General features: G+C 37.8%; 1 protein-coding gene across 7 annotated transcripts in view; it reads right to left on the reverse strand.

Annotated features, from left to right (window-relative positions):
• Positions 1-20,916, reverse strand: part of ADAM22 (ADAM metallopeptidase domain 22) — a 233,881-nt gene that overhangs the window by 70,503 nt on the left and 142,462 nt on the right. For all 7 annotated transcript variants that reach the window (XM_090287268.1, XM_090287267.1, XM_090287265.1 and 4 more), the window contains exons 5-7: positions 8,997-9,079; positions 3,533-3,596; positions 1,779-1,848 (exon numbers count right to left, since the gene is read on the reverse strand). In XM_090287268.1, coding sequence (XP_090143394.1) covers positions 1,779-1,848; positions 3,533-3,596; positions 8,997-9,079 — 217 coding nt within the window. The remainder of the gene's footprint in view (positions 1-1,778; positions 1,849-3,532; positions 3,597-8,996; positions 9,080-20,916) is intronic.

Below are 20,916 nucleotides of genomic sequence, written 5' to 3' on the forward strand. Positions count from 1 at the left end.
CTGATCATATTCTATCTCTGAGAAATACATAATTCATAGAAAGACAAAGGTGCTGATAATCTATAACTCAGTGAAACTGTATTAAATTAAAAATAAATAAGCTTACTTTAGAACTTATTTTACAAAAATTGCAGTTTGAGATTTCTTTCTTTTTTTCTTCTAAGTAATCATGGTAAATCTAAGCATTCTGAAAGACAAATGACACCCTTAAAATTGACAGTGCCAACTTTTTTTTGAAGGAAACCTGGCTTATGGGAATGACACTCTAAGAAACTAAGCTACCTGGCCAGAGCAACGGTGCCAACTTCTGATGAGAAGGAAAACCAGAAACTAATTGAGACAGACCTGAGTTTTCAAAGAATATGTTCAGAACACAAATTTAATAACTGCAAAACTGCCAAGGCACTTCCAAAATTTCTGTTGAAAGGAAGCCCTAAACAAAGTTTGTTTGTTTTTCTTTGTTCAAATAATAAGATTGTATCATGGCAAGCCTACAAGAAAGTCCTTAGGGGGAATTTTATTTATTACTTTAAATAGTAATTCATGTTGATTACTTCCAGTAATACCTATTAGATTTAGGCTTTACTTTCAGGCAGCTCATTGTGAATTATTTTCTTTTCATAATAGGGATTATAAAAGTTACATAAGATAACTGAAGGAACAGTTTAGGTATCTGTCTGTGTGAAGAAAGAGCATTGAATGCTCATTTGCAGACTTTTCAAAATAGTGAATTCTATAAAATAGGATCTTCTATCCCCTTGGCAGACAGAGAGTAGGGGAGGGTTTTATTTCTCTTCAGGAAAACTTACGTAAGGTCAAGGAGTTCCAAATTTACTTCAGAGAGGAAGGAACATTAGAAAACACTTATTTCACTTTCTGATGAGAAGAGGGTGTAAACGTTTAGGTCATTTTCCTCTCTCTCAGAGTACATTCTCATTGTGCCTAATCCAAACTTCTCATCTCTTCCTAGCTATGGGACCATGGAAAAGACAAGGCAGCTGAACTTCACCTATAAAATGGAAAGAATAATTCTCTCTCACGGAGCTGTTGCAAACATTAAAGTGAAGAGTAAAATTTGGAATATGCTATGGCCATGATCGGGACTCACTAAACAGGGGAGGAAGCATTTCCACACTCGAGATGGGGAGTGTACCTGTCTTCAGGGGAGAACACGGATGAGTCCAGCACAGCTAGCACTTTGCATAATCACTGCTCCACCGAATCAGACTCTGCCCTATTGTCATGTGGAGATCTGGGTGCAACTCTCAAATCAACATCTATAAATAAACGGACCTCTAAACATACATGAGAAGGAAAGACTGACTTCACAAATAGCACATAAAATAAAAATGTTAATCTATAATAGTTCTTAAAATACTGGGGCATAAAGAGATGAGGATAACAACAAGTGAGAAAATGATTAATTAAGAGTTCATCCCTATGTTTACAACTCAATATTTCACCAGAAGTGAATTTTTATATATGGTATCTATGCAGACCTATTTTTGTTCTAATGTTAGTTCTCCTATAGTACTTTGGAATCTATGATTTTAAAAAGTTTTCCTTACATGTGTTCAAGTTATTTCTTTCCAAACTCATCCACTGTAGGCATGAAGTTAGTCTGCATTTTATTCTCCCTCTTGATGACACTTGATTTTCTCTCTAAAATGCTTATGAGCAGTTGTGCACTAATGATATTCCACTTATATATTAGCTCTAAAACATTAAAATAAATTATGAGAGTTGTCTTTTTTAAAGTCATCATGAGAATATCATACCAGATGGAAGATCATCCAAAGGAAATTCAAAGAGTCTGGATTTGTAAATCGAATGAAAATGGAAATCCACCTGAAATAACACAAACAACAGAGATTAAGCACGTACCTCCAGCTATCTCCAGCCTCAGGCAATCATAGCTGGAGAAGCTGGAACCCTTAAAAGATCCATAACTTGACTACACATTCTCCTGGGTTTAAAGGGGCGATGAGCCATTGCAACAAAAGCTCCCACTCACTTCTGTATTCTCCCAGGACCAGAGCAGCATCCTATTAGAAGTAAAATGCCTTCACGAACAGAGAAGCCAGAGCCTAGTAATAAAAAATAAATGAATGGGCCTATTCCCCCAAGGAGAAGTAAGACATCTGGGAAAATGGGTTAATGTTTTTTATGACTGGTTCCCTTCCACGGACTCCCTGCCCTGCTTTTAGAGTCACAGAGCTTTGCTAGGCAAAGACTGCAGAGCTAGCACTTTTCCTCATATTGAGGAACATGCTGACTAGTATAGCAGATGCCCAAATGAACCTTACTCCAAAATTCAAGTGTTATATGAAGTTCTGTGAAAAGCTAACATAAAAAGCCATGTTTTATCTAAGAAAAATTGATGAACATTCAAATAACTTCATCAGGCTTCATTCAATTACTAAAACTACACGGTGTATGAATGTTGAGGACAGGCAAAAGATGTTAAGACAGGAATGAAAGAATTTGGATAGAGGCAGAGCTAGAGGCCATTATGATTATAGCTCAGAGGCACCAACTGATTTCACTAAAATGATGCAATCAAGCAAAGTGACAGGAAAGCAGGCAATGGGGTCCCAGAAAATAATATAGAATACAGAGAGTTTCCTAAATGATATTATGGGCGACAAATGTTTCTTGAAATTATTTGCCTCTCTAAGTGTTTAACCAATATTCAATGATACAAGGAAGAATGTTTGTGTGTACAGAGCTAGAATGGAAGTGGATTATGTTTCTCCGTAATCTATAATATTAACTCAATCATTTTCAAATTTATAGGAAATGAGAAAGCCTAAATTTCTCTAAACTTCATCAGTACAGGGCTTTAAAGACAAAAGGCAATAGACAAAAATCTCAAATCTAGAAAAGAAAGGGAAGGTAGGAAATCACAAATCTGTGGTTTTCATCTATTACAAAAAAAATGTTTGGATCTTTCCCCTCTAAATCCACATGCTGAAGCCCTAACTCTCAATGTGATTGTATTTGAGTTAGGGCCTGTGAGGAAATGATAAAGGTTAAAAGGGTAAATCCAAAAGGGTTTGTGCCCCAATGAGAAGAGGAAGAAACACCAGCGCTTTCTCTTTCTCTCTGCTATGTGAGGACACAGCAAGAAGGCAGCTGTCTGCAACCCAAAGAACAAGCCCTCAACCAAGACACCGACCTGCTGACACCTTGATCTCGGACTTCTAGTCAACAGAACTATGAGAAAATAAATTTCTGTGTTGAAGCTACTCAGTATTTTGTAATGATATCCTGAGCAGACTAAGATAGATTTATAGCACATGATGGTGGAGATAGAATCAGAACACATCTGAAGGAAAGTATTTTCAACTTAAAGGAGGACTAAGAGACAGATTTTTTTAATGGACAAAAAACACTTGTGGTTTTGATTTATTCAATATTTAATTTAAATATATATATTTAAATAAAATAAAGAAGAGAGAAAAGAGAGGAGGGAATAAAGCTCCCAGCATGAGCTTTCGTATTTGCCACAGCCAACAGAAGGGGCACTTACCTGGGAGGTGTCATTTTCTTCTGGCTCAATGAGATAGGTGTGTTTCCCATCATAGAACATCCCACTGCCAAGAACAAGAAAATAATTAGGCATCGCTATCAACTCCTGCCTCAGAACCAAGTCACTTTTAAATCAGCAGCAGCCAGAGGACCAGTTTACTTCTCAACACCCACCTCCCAGTCCCACCCATCACCACCACCACCACACACATACCACATATACACATGTGCACCCACATATTATACACCACACATGTAGACCATACCACACAGCACCCACATATACACAGAAACCCCCACATACCACACATGACACCAACACTACACACACACACACACACCACCTAACACCCACACACACATAACCTACCACACACTACATACACGCACACCACTTACCACATACTACACGCGTGCACGCGCGCGCGCGCGCGCGCACACACACACACACACATACACACACTGTGCTGAGAGGAAAAGGCCCCTTCGTCTGATTCCTCACAAGCAGCAGGGTCTCCTCACGTAGACTGTTCCCCAGGCTCAGAATTACCATTCTCTAATTGTGGACCATTATTCCTCTCTCCAACATATAATTCTAAAACTTTAATATACCAATAGTCAACTGGAGAGCTAGTAAAAATGCAAAAGTTTCAGGATCTTCCTCAGATTTCTGGGCTGGAGCCCAGGAAGCTGCTGCTTAAACAAACCCCATGATGCACGATGTCACGAATTGAGAACTGCCTCCCTACCGAACACATGGAAGATGCTGTAGTAGCAGGAGCTGACACATTTCAACAACTCACCACAAACTAAATACACTCATTTAATCTTTTCCACAAATTTATGAGGGAGGAACAATGACTACCCTCATTTTACAAGTAAGGAAACCAAAGCCCAAAGAGACTAAGTAACTCGCCCAAATTATAAAATCAGTGAGCACAGAGGCAGGAATAGAGCAGGCAGATAGATCCCTTCATTACCATTTATTGACCAGACATTTAGAAAGCATGCAGAGTGCCCTGCTCTAGGTGCTAGGGACACATACTGAACAGAAGAGACAACTTCTCTGCCCTCATGATGCTGATGTGTATTCTACAGAGGGCAGAAAACATATACAATCAACAACTAAATATATATGACATGGTGATAAGTTCTAGGGAAGAAAATGAAGCAGGTTAAGGGCAATAACTGGTGCCGAAGAACTGGATGTAGGGACCAGAGAGAGAAGGTTGTTAACTCACATAGAGGGTCAAAGCAAGGCTTCACAAAGAAGATGGCATTGAAGCAAAGACCTGAAAGAAGTGATCTCGTGAGCCATAAGGATGTCTGTGCAGAAAGCATTTCAGAATGGAGCCCTAAGGAAAGAGAATCTAGGTGTGTTCCAGAGATGTGGGGCGTGCAGTGTGGCTGGAGCAGAGAGGCTGAGGGGCAGTGCTGTAAAATGAGATCAGAGGCACAGGCAGGCTCTTAGCGCCATCACTTTTACTCTGAGAGAGATGAGGAGCCCCTGCAAGGTTCTAAGCAAAGGGGAAACACAATCTCGCTTAAATATTAGAAGAACTGCTCCAACGGTAATGGTATTTCCATTATTACCACCCTGAAGTTACCATCTTCTTTCACCTTGATTAGATGGCAAGAATTGGTCATATTCTCACTATTTTTCAAAAGCAGAACCCATAGGATTTGTTCATGATTTGAAATGATGTATGAGGAAAGAGTCATGTCAGTGAGGACTCCAGGTTTAGACCTAAGCAACTGGAAAAATGGAGTTGCCATTTAATAAGATGAAAAAAGCTGCAGGAAGAACATAATGGGGTTGGCACAAGGAAGCGGGATGCAGGGAGCAGGGGGTAAATCTGGGGTTTAGTGTTGGACTTCTTAGACTGGAGATGACTATCAGCCAACTGAGAAGTCCACTGGAGGGCATTTTAAGCTAAAGTTGGCCTCAACTCCCACTCAAGGAGATCCTGATAGTCACTGTTTTCAGTGGAACGTGGTCCTTCTACTGAGATTGAGCCCCTTATGTTGCTGAAGGCATGTGTCATATCATTCAGGCAGGGGTGAAGCTGTAAACTTCTGCAGTCATTTTTCAGTGTTAGGTGGAAATGACTGCAAGATATCCCGGCTGTTAAGCAGGGAACAGTATTTGTCTTCCATTGATGGCTTAGTGAAATCAGTTGTTTTCCCTGAGCTATAATCATAATGGCCTCCAACTCTGCCTCATCCAAATTCTTTCCTTCAGGCCTTAACATCTTCCACATGTTCTCAGCACTCATATACCCTTAGAACTGCTATTCTCACATCTGTAAGGTTTTCAAACAAGAGTGCACTTTCTAAATTTGGATGACATAGTATTTGGAATTTAAAGCTTAACAGATGCAGTTTCTAATCTATTACTGGCAGTACATGCCAAAGGAATCAGTGGGGGCAAGCCTTTTCAAAACAGTAGACCAAATATGGCAGTAATTCTTTCTGCTCCTGATAAGACCTGGCCAGACCCATCAAGAAAGTTATATAAGGCCATTCCCTTCACCAAAGTACACATGGTAACATTAATTAAGTTGCAAGTAGTTTGTTTTGTTTAACTAGTACTGGGCATTATTTCCTCTTGCATTAATTGGGTTAATGTCCAATGTGAAAATCAATTATTTTTACTGGGTTTAAATATCACAATATACAGTGTAAAGAAGCAGATTCTGTCACCATCTAAATCTACAGGATTCTGGTTCCCTATATTACAGTATGCCATTATTATAATTTCTTTAGCAATTAAAAAGCATATATGTTTTATTTGCTTTGTTTGAGGACTGATACCTTTCTATTATATTTATATAAATTCCAATAAGTATAATGAGAAAATAACACACAGAATATGCTTAATAAAAACCTGCAGCTAGGACCGAGTCATTATAAATCAATTGAACTAAAATTTTGAAAGCTTGCATCACAATATTTTTAAAGAAAAGAACCATTTTTACAAATTGCCACAAGAGGGCAATAAACTTACATTTGATTTCATTCTTTTTAAGATTCTCAGGATTTTTTCGTAACATCAAATGTACCAAGACCAAAATATTACCCATTAGCCTTTTGAATTTGAAAAAAATAAAAAGTGCTCTTGCACATTCTTTATATAGAAGAGATGAATCTGGTTATCTCTGCTTTGTGTTCAAATGAATTAAATAAATCAAGGAAAATGAAAAAAATCTCAATATATATTTGTTAATTTATAAAAGATGAGTTATGTATGATATAACATATCTTATATCTAAATCACTGCTATTGAGACAAAATAAATTATTTAATATTCAGTAACATCTACCCAAATATTTCTATCAATAATTTCTGTTCAGAATGTAAAATCAAGATGGGAACAATAATAAAAACGAAAAGGAAGTAGAGTAAGTTTTCCCAACATGCTCATAAAAGTCTAAGAACACCCAAACATGCTTATACACAATCCTGACAGTATTCCAAGACACACGGTGGGTTTTCTGGTTGTTTTTGTTTAGTTTTAAATGAAAATCTTTCTAAAGGTAAAAGTAGACTTTGAGTTCTACTCCTGATCTAGTCACACAAATTTCCTTAGACTTACTTTTCCATCCTCCTTCCAATGACTATGTGGGCTTAGTAGCAAGCAATTGGTCGTAGGTCCGCAACTCTAGCAGAGCCCTTAGAAGGCAGCAGTCACTTCTCTCTGATTGTCACGTATTGTGTCCATTTAAAAACTGAGAGGCAAACTGGAGTACGTACTAGGCGAGATGCTCACAAAGCGACTTTGGATTGAGATTTTAAGAGGAAGGGAGAGGGGGAAAAAAGGCTCTTATTTTTTATATCACTCTCCCACAAGATACTTTTGCCATCACAAATGTGGACAGGCCGGGTGTACTAGTCCTAGCTGAGAGCTGTATTCATCTTGAAATCAGAACAAATTTACTGCTGAAGGCAACTTCAACATTTCTTTTTCCAGATAAGAAAAGTGAAGTTTTCAGATATTAGGTATGGATTCCTATTTTTAAAAATGGCTCTCTATTCAAAGAATTTATTTAAAATAAGGGAAATAGTCTTTTAGAATAAATAAGCAAAGAGAAGTCCTCTGATGTGTCAGGCATGTGACCTCCTGTTTCTGGCTATTTAATTGATCCTCACATTCCCTCCTTTCTTCCTCTCACACACCTGCTTCCAGAGCCTGACCACAGGTACTATTTAGGTAGATGAGCTTCATATTCTGGCCTTTCCCATTAGATCTCTTTCCTTGACTTCTTTAACCTGACTATCTCACCCCTCTCTTGAACGATTCTGTCAAACCCTGTCTGGGGCCGACTCCACCTTCCTCAGGGACATATCTCTGGAGCCCTCAAGGGCCACCTCATCCTTCAGTGCCCCCTCTCAGCTTGCATTTTTCTCAGTTTTTTTCCTCTCTTAAAGAAAACAAATATACTTAGCATATTCCATAGTAGGAAGCTGAGCTAGATTTAGCTTCCCCCCTGGACTGAGCTCTTGGGGACAGAGTTCATGTCCTGATCAATTTAATATTCCTCCTGGCCAGCAGTAACTGCTAGGTAGATGAAAAAGCCACATCTCTAACTTGGTAACAAACAGGAAGTATTTTAAATTGGCCAAACAAAAATTTAACAAAACTGAATTAAAGTGCTGGCATGTTCTATGCCAAAAAAAAAAAAAAAGTAAAACAAGTCAGAAGGAACTGAGATGATTTAGCTTAAGTAGAATGCTGAGGAATGACAGTAGGTTTGTGAGAGGTTACAAAACATTTGCAGGATGGCCACCTGTGCATCACCATTATCGACAGGATGGAGGAAGTAGATATATTCCCATGTTAAACATCAGCAAACATCCTTTGATAATGAAGTTTATGAGAAAGGAAGCAAGCCATCCCCTGCCCCTCCAACCGGGAAGTATGAACTTGCATCCTTGGAGATTTCTGAGAACAGAAGAACCCTCCCATCACGTGCAGTGGGTTAGGTGGGATTTTAGCTGAAAAAGGATCTGAAACACAAGAGCTCTCAAGGTCACTTGCAGCCTTTTCTCTTTGCACAAGGAGTCGAGAGTTTCCATCTACTGAAATTTCTATTATTCTATAAAAATATAAAAACTAATGTCAGGGAGGAGTAAAAGTAGAACTGCTACCCAGAGGATAAACATCCACAGAAACAGAGACCAAAATTACCCAAACCACTACTGTTTCAAGTTGGATGAAACTAGAAAAATGCTTCAAACATCACTCTAAGGTATTGCATTATAATTCCAAAGTCCTGGGTTTCTGCAACTCTAATTTTAAAATATGTTTGGTTTATAAACCACAGAAGAGAAAAGATCAGACCCATCACTGATTTCAAGTTATTTCTTGGCATGAAATAGGGATTTTGATTACAGTGAATTACAAATAAAGAAAATAAATGATTGAAAAAATAGACGGTAACAACAAAAAAAATTTGGACACTTACTGAAGTCCAGCGCATGTTGACAATGCAACAAATGAGGCAGGGTTTCCTCGGATATGTCCCTGGTAGTAACAGTGTTCTCCTCCCTGAGAACAGAAATACAGAACATAAGCCTTTGTCATCACCAGCAGGACCCGCCGCATCACTGCACAGGTTTCTGCCACACTGCACTTCCATAGGTAAAGCTCTGAACAGTATTTCATTACTCAGATGAGTATCATCAAACCATTTCTAACAGAATTATTCATAAAAACTCCTAGTGAGCTGACTCCAAATCAAGACAGGGAAATAAAAGTTGATTCAACTCTCCTATTATGTAGGTGATGATAGAAGGAACCAAGAAACAGGGATTAAAATACCCACAGAGCTCTTGCACCAGAATAAGTTTACTCATCTGTTTCCCCAGCAGCAGCAAGACGATGCTTTCCCATAAAGCTCAGTAAAAACTGCACACAAATAGTTTAAGAGTCACTAAATTAAACTGATGGAGGGGAATGCCTATTTTTACAGTGTTTCTATCAAAACTTGACAAGTTTATACTATTCTTTCCTCCAACCAGGAATGGCTTTACTGGTGAGCAGTCTAGGGTAGGGTCTGAAATTGAGACGTTTCTTCTAGCAGCAGCCAGTTACATTAACCAAATTCCACCAACTCTTTTCCTCGGATTAAATGTTCCTGGAAAACGTAACAGAGTAAATTCTCTGCCATCTCAGGGTGGTACCTTCATTTTTAAATACTTGCTACTCATTGGGTGGTCTAGAAACAGCAGCATTTACATCATGGAGAGCTTGTCAGTAATGCGGCATCTCAGGCCCTACTCCTGATCTCCTATATCAGAATTGGGATTTTAACAAGATCCCTACTGAGGCAACTGAGTCACACCTGCACATTGAAGTTTGAGAAGCACTGCTCTAAATGACCTTTCCTATCCCCCTCCCCCCATCAGTCCCCTGTTTCTTCAGACTGAAAACTTTTCATTAAACGGACCCATTCAGATATGAAAGAGTGAAATAGGAGAGACTAATAAAACGGGTGGCTTAAAGGAGCAAATGTTAACTACTTCACGGTCTGGCTTAAGGACTAACCTCACTTAAAATATTCCATGCTTGACAAACAGAGGGGAGAGAAAAGGAAGACATGATGATGTAACAAGGCTAAAGACATTTTCCTCCCTGGAATTCCAGGGAAGGGAGCCTGGCCTGAGACTGTGGGCCTAATGAGATAATCCCACAAGATGGAGCAAACCTCAGCTCTGATGAGAGGGTGGAAAGCAGGCAAAATGGTACACAGTGTCATCCCTGACCCTATGACACTTCCAGTGCCCCAGCAGTCACTGAGCACCATGGACCAAGGTTTACAGTTGGATCTGATGGGAGGATAAAAGAGGGTGGAACTTCACACATGGATCTGACAGGGGTGGAATCAGAAGACTCAGGGATAGAAACAAAGCTGGGTCCTGACTTCCTGGGTAGGGTTGGTTTGGTGTAGCTAACAGTGTGAGCCATCAGCTCCTTCACTTACTGGCTGTGTAATCTCAAGCAAATCACAACACCTTCCTCTCTCATCTGTCAAATGGGGGTAATGCTCTCAGAGGGCTGTTCAGGTGATTAAAGAGTGAATATGCAAAAGGGGCCTAGAAGAATGCTTGTTACTTGGTACACACTCGAAAAATGTTTGCTGCTGTTATAATTACTGTGTTCTGTTATTGTCCTACTCAATTTACGTATACAATCACTTCAAATCCTCACATCAATCCTACAATAATATTAGCTCTATTCAACATAGGAGGTCACAATCTCTGTGAGCCAACGTTGGCTGCCTGGGACGTTGTCAGTGTCCCTACACTACTTATGAGTTAGATATAAAATCTGCAGGTTATGTAGTACAAATCTAAGCTTTACCCTAGGGTGATATTTTTAATTTTATTTTTTGAGTGGGGCTGGGGATAAATTCAACAGAATTTTAAATATCTTCTGTTGGAACTGTTGGACTGGTGAACTGTCCATAAGATTAGATTCTGACTGAATGACAGGTCTTTATGTTTCAAACAACTTTCACTTCCTGGACACAATCTAACTGGATCAAAAGTTAACACAGTAGCTTTCTAATGGCCAGACACAAAAGGCCAACAGTCAATGATGTGACCTGAACAGAAAGAGACTTTTACCTAAAAGTGTAGATCTAAACAAACAGTAAAAACAGATAGTAGAAATGAAGAGAAATAGAAACAAAGAAGAAAATCAAAAAATTATGGTATCAGATTAGGGAATAATTAAAGTTGACAAGTCACTGTATGTGGGGAAAATATATCAGAGGAAAAGCCATATAAAAATGTTTTATACAAAATAAAATTTAGATTCATTTAAAAAATGCTTTATAAATTACAAAAGTTTTCTTTAAAATACCAACTCTGGAACCATGTTATAGTAAGTCATAAACAGGACCAAAAAATTTGTGTTTTAAAACAATATTCCATTATCTTAGAGCTAACTAATTAGATAATGGAAAATAATCTTTCACTAATTTCTGATCCTGAAAAATAGGAGTGAATCCAAAAACAGCATATGATCAGGGCCCATCTGCACAAAAGGCTAGCGTTCACTGCAAATGAAGTGAAGAGCTCAATATGGCTGATTCATTAATAAGTGTTTCCATGACACTTCAAGAGAAGCATAAACACCAAGGGGGAAAAAAACCTCCTCAATTTGAGCTATTATAACACAGATTTTGAAGCTGTCATATACTAGTAGTATATGTAATTTTTCTAAATAATAGTGGAAATTAATTTTTGTGTTGTGATTTTTTTCAGGGATAATTCACACAAAGCAATAATTACTTAAACTAAGAATCAAAGTAATGGAGCATTTTTAACATGAATGAAATTTTCTTTTTATAATTTCTTTTATTTTTTGGTTTTTCAATTACAGTTGTCCCATTTTTCCCCCATCGCTCCCCCCACCCAGCCCATCCCTTCTCCCACAATCATATCCCTCCCCGTTGTCCATGTCCATGAGTCATTTATACACGTTCCTTGACTAGACCCTTCCCTTACTTATCCCCCTTTTCTCCCTCCCCCCTCCCCCCTACTGACTACTATTCTACTCTTTGTTCTATTTAGTTCGTTTGTTTGTGTTGCTCTTTAATTTCCTGTATTAGGTGATATCATATGGTATTTTGCTTTCTTTGCCTGGCTTATTTCACTAAGCATAATTCTCTCTAGTTCCATCCATGTTGTCGCAAATGGCAGGGTTCCTTCTTTCTTTCTGCTGCATAGTATTCCACTGTGTAAATATACCACAGTTTTTTGATCCATTCATCCACTGATGGGCACTTCGGCTGTTTCCAGCACTTAGCTATTGTAAACAGGGCTGCTATGAACATAGGGGTGCATAAGTTCTTTTGAATTGGTGTTTCAGGATTCTTCAGGTATATTCCCAGCAGTGGAATCACTGGATCAAAAGGCAGTTCCATTTTTAGTTTTTTGAGGTAATTCCATACTGTTTTCCATAGTGGCTGCACCAGTCTGCATTCCCACCAACAGTGCAGTAGGGTTCCCGTTTCTCCACATCCTCACCAGCACTTGTTGTTTGTTGATTTGTTGATGATCGCCATTCTGACTGGTGTAAAGTGGTATCTCATTGTGGTTTTTATTTGCATCTCCCTGATGGCTAATGATGTTGAGCATTTTTTCATGTGCCTATGGACCTTCTGTATGTCCTCTTTGGAGAAGTGTTTGTTCAGGTCCTTTGCCCATTTTTTAATTGGGTTGTTTGTTTTCTTGATGTTGAGTTGTATAAGCTCTTTATATATTTTGGAGATCAGTCCCCTGTCTGTGATATCATTGGCAAATATGTTTTCCCATATGGTTGGTTTCCTTTTCATCTTGCTGATGTTTTCTTTTGCTGAGCAGAAACTCTTTAGTTTGATGTAGTCCCATTTGTTTATTTTTTCCTTTATTTCTCTTGCCTTAGGAGATGTATCCATGAAGATATTGTTACGTGTGATATCTGAAAGTTTCCTGCCTATGTTTTCCTCTAGGACTTTTATGGTGTCACGGCTTATATTTAAGTCTTTAATCCATCTTGACTTTATTCTTGTGTGTGGTGTAAGTTGGTGGTCTACTTTCATTTTTTTGCACATCCCAGTCCAGTTCTCCCAGCACCATTTGTTAAAGAGGCTCTTCTCACTCCATTTTATGTTCCTTCCTCCTTTGACTGAAAATTTTTTAGTGCAAAATTAAGGCCTTAATGTTAAAAGGCTTCTTTAATTATATAAATATATTTTTAAATCATTGAAACAAATTTTTAAAATTTAACATTTTTAATTTTTAACAATTATTTATAGCCATTTTAAAAATAATAAATACTTTTGGAAAAATTTTAAGAATTCAGGAGGTATGTGGTACAGAAGATTAAAAATATCCCCTTTATACACATTGCTTAGGCTGCAGTTGCCTTTTAAAGATAAGCATTTTTGACAGATTTTGTGCACATCAGGAATAGTCTTTGCATATTTAAGTAAATGTGTATATACATAAATACACAGATATCCTCTTCAAAGTACAAATGGATTTACACTATGTATACTGTTCTGCCACTTGACTTTTTTCCTTAAGCTAATCTTGACATCTTTCTATATCAATACCTCATTCTTTCAATAATGGCATAATATTTCACTATAGGAGAGAAAATTAATTCATTTAAACAGCCCTGTTCTAATGGAAATGTAGATTATTCCTATTTTTTGGCTGTCATAAACAATACTGTAACAAACATCCTTTCATATATTTTTGTGCACTTCTATCAGTATATATGTAGGGTAGATTTCTAGATGTGGACCTGGTAGGTCAAAGAAAATGTGCATTGAAATTTTTAATAGATATGTTAAGGGGCAAATATAATTATATTTCTTTGCACTTACATCTGCTCTAAAAGTTGTACATTTGAAAATAATAAACTGTATTTAATTTTAAATTCTATATTTCGATAACCACTAGTTGAGCCAACTTTCCCAAGTCTTATCATTTATAAAGGTTCTCCATATTTTCATATGCCTTTCTTGAGAAATTAATGTTTTATGCAAGTAGGTATTATATATAATAATCTAAAACAGATGTTGTAGGAAAAGAGAAAAGCCAGCACATCCTAAAACAGTTTGGCTCTTTATCTGACTGCCAGTCACGGCTTTTTCCTTATTGTCTCTTTTGTTCCAGAAATGAACTCATTGTCCTTGAAACTTTCTTCATACTCTTTGATTTAATAACATAGTTATAACAGTAGAGATGCTTATTTTTAGCTAATTAGACAGAGCTAAAAAAAATTACATACCACTATAAAAATTAACCATATGATACTGATATGTCTATCAGTTTCTCTTCTCAGTGGACAAAAAGCTTATTGCAATTTTTATTCTGGGAAATCAAAATAATCACTTACTTGCAAAAATCAAAGACAAGACTTACTTTTATTAAATAGCCAGAAAGACCTCAAAATAAAAACACAACTTACTAACAGTATAATAAAAATGATAGCACAAAGGAAGTTACCTAGACTGGGTTATAAAACTATGAAAACCCAATAAAGGGAAACAATGGGAGTACAGCAGTGAGGCCATAGGCATTTGAGCTCCATCCAGACCCTCAAAGGAAACTACAACTTTATCAGCTCCAAGATAGGCCAAGGTCACCTCCTCCAAAGAACCTTCTCAGATTCCTTCCTCCTGATAAATTACTTCTCACTAATCCCTGCTTTGGATTTTCATATATATATTTTTTAAAAACTGTGTTACCTCCTTCACACATACATTCCTGTTTCTGTTTTGTTCCCCACGAGACTGTGGTTTCGTTTCAGGGAAGCATATGTGCCTCTCTCTGTTTATATTACCAAGGTGCTGTTAGAGAGAAATCGTCCCCTGAATCTCAGTTTTCTCATCAATAAAATGGGATAATATCTACCCACATTGCTTCACAAAAGTATTCTGGGGATTCTGTGAGATGACAAAGTAAGGTCCTGTAAACTGCTATAAAAGTAGGTCAGAGGTGCAGTCGGGAAATATTTACTCAATGAGAGATTCTGTTGTGTCCTTTGAGCAAGGATTCAGGCCACTGACTATGGTAAAGATTACTGTGTCTCTTCCCAGAAAGTTTATTTAGGCAGCTTTGAGGTAAGACCAAGAACTGCATTTTAGCAAAATCTCCATGCTTTTCTTTTTCTTTCCTTTTTTTGTTTTTTTAGCAACTTCGTGAAAGGCAATTCTTTTCATTTTATTAACCTTTACAGACATATAAGAAATTGAAGTAACTGGCAATATGCAAAAATAGAAAAAGTTTAAATATTTAAAAATATTTTATACCTAAATGATCCATTTTATAATGTCCTCACCATTATATTTCACATCATAATCATGATATCATTACACTATTTTAAAGAAATATGAACTACTCTACAGAAACAATCTGGAGGCTTTTAAGATAAATACTTCAAATATTTCACTTAGAGAACAAGTGAATAATCCATGGTTTTCTTACTCCAGGAATACACTAGAGCAGTGGTCTCAACCTTGGCTGCATATCAGAACCACCTGGGGAGCTTTTAAAATCCCAATGTCCAGGCCATACTCCAAATCAATGAAATCGTAAACTGTGTATATAGGGTGCAGGTGTCAGCATTTTTTTAAGGGCTCCAGATGACTCAGTGAAGTTGTAGTGGTTGAGAAGCTCTGCACCAGAGCAATGCTGCTCAACAGCAATGGTCCCCAAAACTAGAAGAACCATCATGGTGAGCTTTGTAAACCATCTGGCTCCCAGGCCTCCCCTCCCTCAGACCTGTGCAATCAGAATCTCCGAGGAGGTAGGGCCCCATGTTTTTTTAGAGTTGCAGAAAGTTCCCCAGGTCATGTTGATCATTACATTTGGAATTAGTAACCTAAAAATAGTCAACCCAATATCAAACTATCCCCATGTAGAGGATACCAAAAAGATACCTGGGACCTTTCAGAGAATGAACTTGTCTACCATTTATTGGGTATTCAGCTTGGTGATCTTGGTGACCTGTGTGATATTTCATGATGATTGATGAGGTGAATATAAATTTCCCCATTATACTCAAGAGAAAACAGCTTGAGAGAGAGACTTCACACCCATTCACACCCGGGTGTGTCTGAAATCAAGTCTCCGCTGGGGGTTCTCAAAAGACTGGTTTCCAGCCCAACAGTGACTTCTTGTTAGAAATGTAAATTCTCAGGCCTCTCCCAGACTTACTCAACCTGGATCTGGTGATGTGGCCCAGCCATATATGTCTTAGCCAACCCTCCAGGTTGTCCTCTATAAAGTCTGAGAGCAACGGCTTTACACTACAGCCACCTCTGCATTCTAAAGCTCCTCACTGCTGAGCTCAGTGAAATCCTCCATTAGCTCCTGAGCAGGTCCTTACTGAAGCAGAAAGGATGTAAACAGCTATAGCTCTTCTCCACTTCTTTTGTTGTCCCTCTCAAGTCAACTGGCTCTATGAGAAAGAAAATAGAAGGTGAGATAAGAATCTAAGAATTCTGCTGTGTACTGAGTCAGGAAGAGCAGCGGTGCTAGAAACAGGGTCCTGTAGGTGTTAACAGTGTACCAGAAAGGTACACTATTAAAGACTAGTGATCAACTGTCCTAAGACCAAGGGGTTTCTGAGGATGTGGGTCATTCAGTGCTATATTCGTGAAAGTCATGGGCAAATATGGATGATTTTGTCACCATGAAAGGGACAGGGCCAATGCAGACACTTCCAGACCAAAACACCAACTCTGCAACCCTTGTGTTCCTGCTCTGCTCCAAGTCATAGCCCTCTCCCCTCCAAGGACTCCAGTCCCAGGTCTGGCCTTCTGCCCTGCAGACTAGGGCTCAGCCAGGCATTCTCCTCCACAAGCGAGATCCTTGCTCACTCCAGCACAGCAGTTCTCAACCCTGGACACACAATACTTTCAAAGGGGAAGCTTTTTCTAAAAATACCAACCCTCACTCCATGCCAATTATATCAGAGTCTCAGGGGGTGGGACCTGGGCATTTTTTTAATCTGCCCTGATGATTCCAACATGCGGCCGTGATTCAGAAGGTACGCAGCTGTGCAGGAACTTGAGCTCTGCCCCTGAGTTCTGCTGTACACTAGGTTCCTCCCCAGCATGTGCACTGCGCAGACCTACGGTATGGCTGCACGGCTGGAGTCTGTTCTACCAGGTGCTCGCCTACAATACCCTCTTCCCAACTTCCTCTTAACTGGCATTGACACGAGGAAACTGTCCTCTTCCCACCTTTGCCCTTCCCTTTTAATTGTGAGAAATGGCCCTTTCAGGCGTTACTGAGTCAGGAAATCCTGAGTCTCTGAGAGGCCATTTGCATCAAGGAAATTCCTAGAAAAGCTAAATCTTATGTTGGAGAGAATCTACTAACCTGCCTTGGTTAAAATTCATATCCTGGGATTATACAGAATCAGACTGGATTCACAAAAGGGACATGGGCCAAGTACAAAGAGTGAGGGTACCGGATTCTACAGGCTAAGAAAAGTGGAAAGGAAAATAATTTCATCTTATTTCACAGCAAGTTAAAATTAAATAATTTGGTAGTTCCCAAATGCCAATAATCCATGAATCTTCTATACTAATGCATGTCAAAGTCTTCACTACCTCATGCCAAAATGAGAAAAATAAGTATAATGTAGTCAATTTCTCATAAACCTAAATGTACTTAATTTACATAACTGTCCTTTGTTTTGAGATTAGTTCCTTCCCTCTGATTATAAAAATTATCCATTTTTAAAAATTTTAATAGACTTTTTATTTTGCAATAATTTTGGATTTACAGAAAAGTTGCAAAGATGGCACAAAGAATTCTAGTAAGCCTATTACCTGGTTTCTCCCAATGTCAACATCTTACATTACCTGAGTACATTCATCAAAGCTAAGAAATTAACATTGGTACATTACTATTTACTAGAGTCTGAACCAATCATATTTCATCAGTGTTTCCATAATTTCCTCTTTTTGTTCTAGGATCCAACCCAGGGTACCATATTGCATTAGTTGTTATATTCATTCTTTTTGAATTGGCATCAATAGTAAATAGCATTTAGGTGTTTTGAAAGGGTTGTTTCCATACATGGCAAAATAAAATTACTGGTATCCCTGTTGATCTCTAAAAGTTGTTTTGTTAGTATACTAGGCTATGAAATATAACTCTAGGATCAAGAGTATAAATGAATACTTACTATACTTTAATTTTCAAGCTTAACTCCAATGACAGATTAAAATGTCATTTCAATATAACCCATGGAAATAAATTCTGAAAGGTTACTCAGTAACACTGCTATTATAAAAATGTAGGACTCCTCATTGCCTGAGATTGTTCTGGATTATCCTTTCAAGAACATCTGTGTAGTGGACAATGTTAGAAGAGAGCTATCTCCCACTAGAGCAAAGGGCAAGCGTGTTTTACTTCCTATTATAAAGATTCAGGTTTCCTAAATTTACAATCTCTCTATAGTAACACAACACACTATGTGTGAAGGTGTCATAAAGGCTCATGATACGTACAAATATGAGAAAATGTTGCTATTCTGATTACTGTTACGCCCATGAACAACCAAGTCCTTTGTCTCTGACCAGGAGGAGTTCCTTGTCTTCTGCCAGCAGAGATGAAATTGCAGCAGGCTAACTTGTTAACTTGGAAGTAGAATAGAATCTCACACCTTCAAGTTCTTGAAACTTATATTTTCATATTTCTCTAAAAATTAGGAGATCTGTTAACATTGGGACTCTGTTTCCATATTTCCATTTTCCTATAGGACAAAAATCAGCCTAAGAAGCACACATTGCTGATTTTATCACAGCTAGCCTATCTCTCATTTATACTACTAGTTGAAACACTTAAACATTTGTATTTACCACACCATTTCAGGGTTCAAGTATTCGGGCAGCATCCAAATTAGCTCGTCCAACATCTAAAGTTAAGTGGCCACTAAAATCTCTGCACTACTTTAATATTCGTTGATAAACATTAGGATCTTGTATCATAATCATCAATCAAAAACATTTTAAAACTTAAAAGGAGACAAATCTAGCTGACAGAATACTTTCATTTAAAAGATGCATAATTCCTGTTAAAGAGAAAAAAAATAATTGTGGCAAAAGTTTTCACAGAAAGAAAAAAAAGGAAACAGAACTAGAAAGGCACTAGATAGAAAGAAAAGTGGTAAGAAAAGAGTGGTCTTATTAGAAGATGGGGAATCCCACAGAAAATAGGGGCCATAATTGTCTTTTGAGATCTCAAAATCAAAATAAATAAATAAATAAATAAATACCCACCAGGGACCCAGTGAGCATAAGATTTATTCTTATTGTTGTGCAGGAGTCTTTTCTTATATTGATTTCCCTGGGGTAATGTCAGCTGTGGAAAACAAACTATAAATACTCTGATAGGTTCCCAGGAGTTATGTTCACAAGTACCCTCAGTGAACAACTGTTAATGTCTTTTGAGATGAAATGCATTTCCAGAAGGTTCAGACTTACTCTTTCTCTTATATGTAGGGTCAGGCACCTCCAACATATGCTTATTGTTTTTACATTAGTTATAACATAATCAAAGTGCTTTCTGTATTAGTTTCCGAGGACTGACATAACAAATGACCAAAAACTGGGTGACTTAAAACAAAAAAGTTTACTCTCACAGTTTTGGATGCTAGAAATCTGGAATCAAGGTGTTGGCGGAGCCATGCTCCTCCCTCTGAAGAGAGGAGAGTCCTTCCTTCCTTCTTCCTTCTTCCTATCTTCTAATGGTTGCTAAGAACCGTAGGTGTTCCTTGACTTGTAGACAAATCTTCTGTCTCTGTTTCTGTCTTCACACGATGTTCTCCCTGTGTGCCTGTCTCTGTGTCTTACTTGCCCTTTTATAAGGACACCAGTCATTGGATTAGGGCCCACCCTAATCCAGTACAACCTTCTCTTAACTTGATTATATTTAAAAAGACCATATTTGCAAAAAAGTTACATTCACAGGTACCAGGGGAAATGAATTTTGAGGGACACTATTCAACAGAGTACAACTTCTCATCTCTTTGAATGTGACCAAGTGAATTTTTATATTCATAATCCAGGGATTTTGCTTCTAAGAAGCTTCACTCAGTAGAATAAACTGGAGATACCTACTACAGCATTTATGTACCTAATCAGATTAATTTGTTTCTTCATTACCTCCAGCTGGCCATTCTAGAGTCCCAAAGCTTCATTTAAAGTACAAATTATTAATTTTACACAAAATAATATTGTAAATCTGATCTTCAATTCTAGTTGTAAGTCAAACAGAGCTTCCCAATCGCTTATTTTAACCAGAGAAGAGGCAAAAGAAATTATTTTTCAGCTGTCAGGTAATCTTCACAGACCCATTAATATAACTATCAATCTACTATTAGACTACTAAAAAATTTTAGGTTCCCACAAAATTTACCTCAGCAACAAATTACTGTAATGCAGAAAGAGAACTTATCAGGTTCTCGGAGATGCAGCTCTAAATTATGAGAATGGAAAATCAATGTGGACCACATACAGAGACTAGATAATTACAAACTCATGAAATCATAACTCTTTCCAGGAAACCAACACATAATTGCATCTTTTTGCAAGAAACAGAAGTTTGTATTGCTCTTATGAGTTTTTTACCATAAGAAATGCATATTACCTGATACCTTATTCTGTAGTTGTTTGACTATAACAGGAAGAAGTATAATTGACTAGGAGGCAGTTACACAGAAAGTATATTTGGCATCACTAAAAAAAAGGAAGAAAAGGGGTTTTATTCTATCTGAAAAGAAAATGTTTTCTTTTCTTTTTTAAAAAATTAATTTATTCTTTTTTTCTATTACAGTTGTCCCACTTTTCCCCCCAATGCTGCCAC

This window comes from Furipterus horrens, unplaced genomic scaffold, assembly GCF_987537825.1.
Source record: "Furipterus horrens unplaced genomic scaffold, mFurHor1.1.pri manual_scaffold_9, whole genome shotgun sequence".
NCBI lineage: Eukaryota > Metazoa > Chordata > Mammalia > Chiroptera > Furipteridae > Furipterus > Furipterus horrens.